The 1144-nt window shown below is 51.5% G+C and overlaps 1 protein-coding gene across 1 annotated transcript in view; it reads left to right on the top strand.

Annotated features, from left to right (window-relative positions):
- The window catches only part of LOC125943487 (calcium-activated chloride channel regulator 2-like), a 21654-nt gene extending 20823 nt beyond the window's left edge, over positions 1-831 (top strand). The window contains exons 7-8 of the mRNA XM_049662830.1: positions 196-347; positions 660-831. Coding sequence (XP_049518787.1) covers positions 196-347; positions 660-831 — 324 coding nt within the window. The remainder of the gene's footprint in view (positions 1-195; positions 348-659) is intronic.
- Positions 832-1144: the final 313 nt, after the last annotated feature.

Below are 1144 nucleotides of genomic sequence, written 5' to 3'. Positions count from 1 at the left end.
CTTCTAAGCCGTGGCGACCGGCGGCGTCGTCGGCTCTTTGCAGAGCGCCTATGGTTTCGTTTTCTGCTGGTGCAACGTTTCCTCACCGAGGCTTACAGCTAGTTCCGATGGGACGCGACAGAACAAACCGCACTCGACATTTCAAGTAGTGACAGTGTCTCAAACAAATCGATATGTCGGATTGAGAACTGCCAGCACGTTGTGTCGGGCGACCACGGTGGAAACCTGGAGCGGCATTTGCAGCGGCGCCACAAAGAAGTGTACGACAGCCTTCTGGCCGACAAAGCCCGCTCTACAAAGCGTGTTGTGTCGGACGAGGTGGAGGGCTGTCCGGCGGTAAAGCTCAGGCAAGTGGATATACAGAGCATGTTTCAACCCACATCGTCGAAGTGTGTTTTGCTGGAAATAACAGAAGACAGCATTATGAATAGTTGCGTTGAGCTAGTCACGAGAAATGGTCGGCCATTTCGGCTAATTGATGACTCCGGCTTTCGCAAAATAATTGATCCTGTAAGGCGCTCAGTGCTAAGCGAGCCATCACTGCAGAGACTGTTAAGGACAAGGTCCAGGAACAAGCCAAATGAACGACAAGAAATTTCGCAGACGCTGAGAAAACGGATGTTTTCTTTGAAAATCGACTGCGCGTCGCGACTTCACAGGACTCTGCTTGGCGTCAACGTGCAGTACGCCGAAAATGGAAAGCTAATTCTTCAACCGCTGGCCATGAAGGAGCTTTTCGATAGACACACTGCTGAGCATCTCACATCACAGGTGAAAAGCACTCTGTCACGCTACGACCTCACTCGCCCAAGTGTACAGTGTCACAACTGACAACGGTGCAAACATGCTAAAGGCTGCTCGTCTTCTCGGTGAAACGGACCATGAAACCGACGCTTCTAGTTCAGACGAGGACGCCGATAGTGGTTACGTGGAAGTTGAACATTCCGGCTCTCTGCTAGACAATGCAGAAGATGCAAAAGATGCACAAGATGCACCCGTTCGCCAAGAGATGCAGAAGATGCCTTGGTCTTGATGGGGCAGAGTTCAAGTTAGGCGTCAGGTGTGCTGCACACACTCTGCAACTGGCTGTTAGTGACGCTTTGAAGGACTCGGGTTCCAACACTCTCGTTGCACAATGTCGTGC

This window comes from Dermacentor silvarum, chromosome 2 (assembly GCF_013339745.2).
Source record: "Dermacentor silvarum isolate Dsil-2018 chromosome 2, BIME_Dsil_1.4, whole genome shotgun sequence".
NCBI lineage: Eukaryota > Metazoa > Arthropoda > Arachnida > Ixodida > Ixodidae > Dermacentor > Dermacentor silvarum.
Note: the sequence above shows the minus strand (reverse complement) of the source record. Positions and strands in the feature narration are given on the sequence as shown.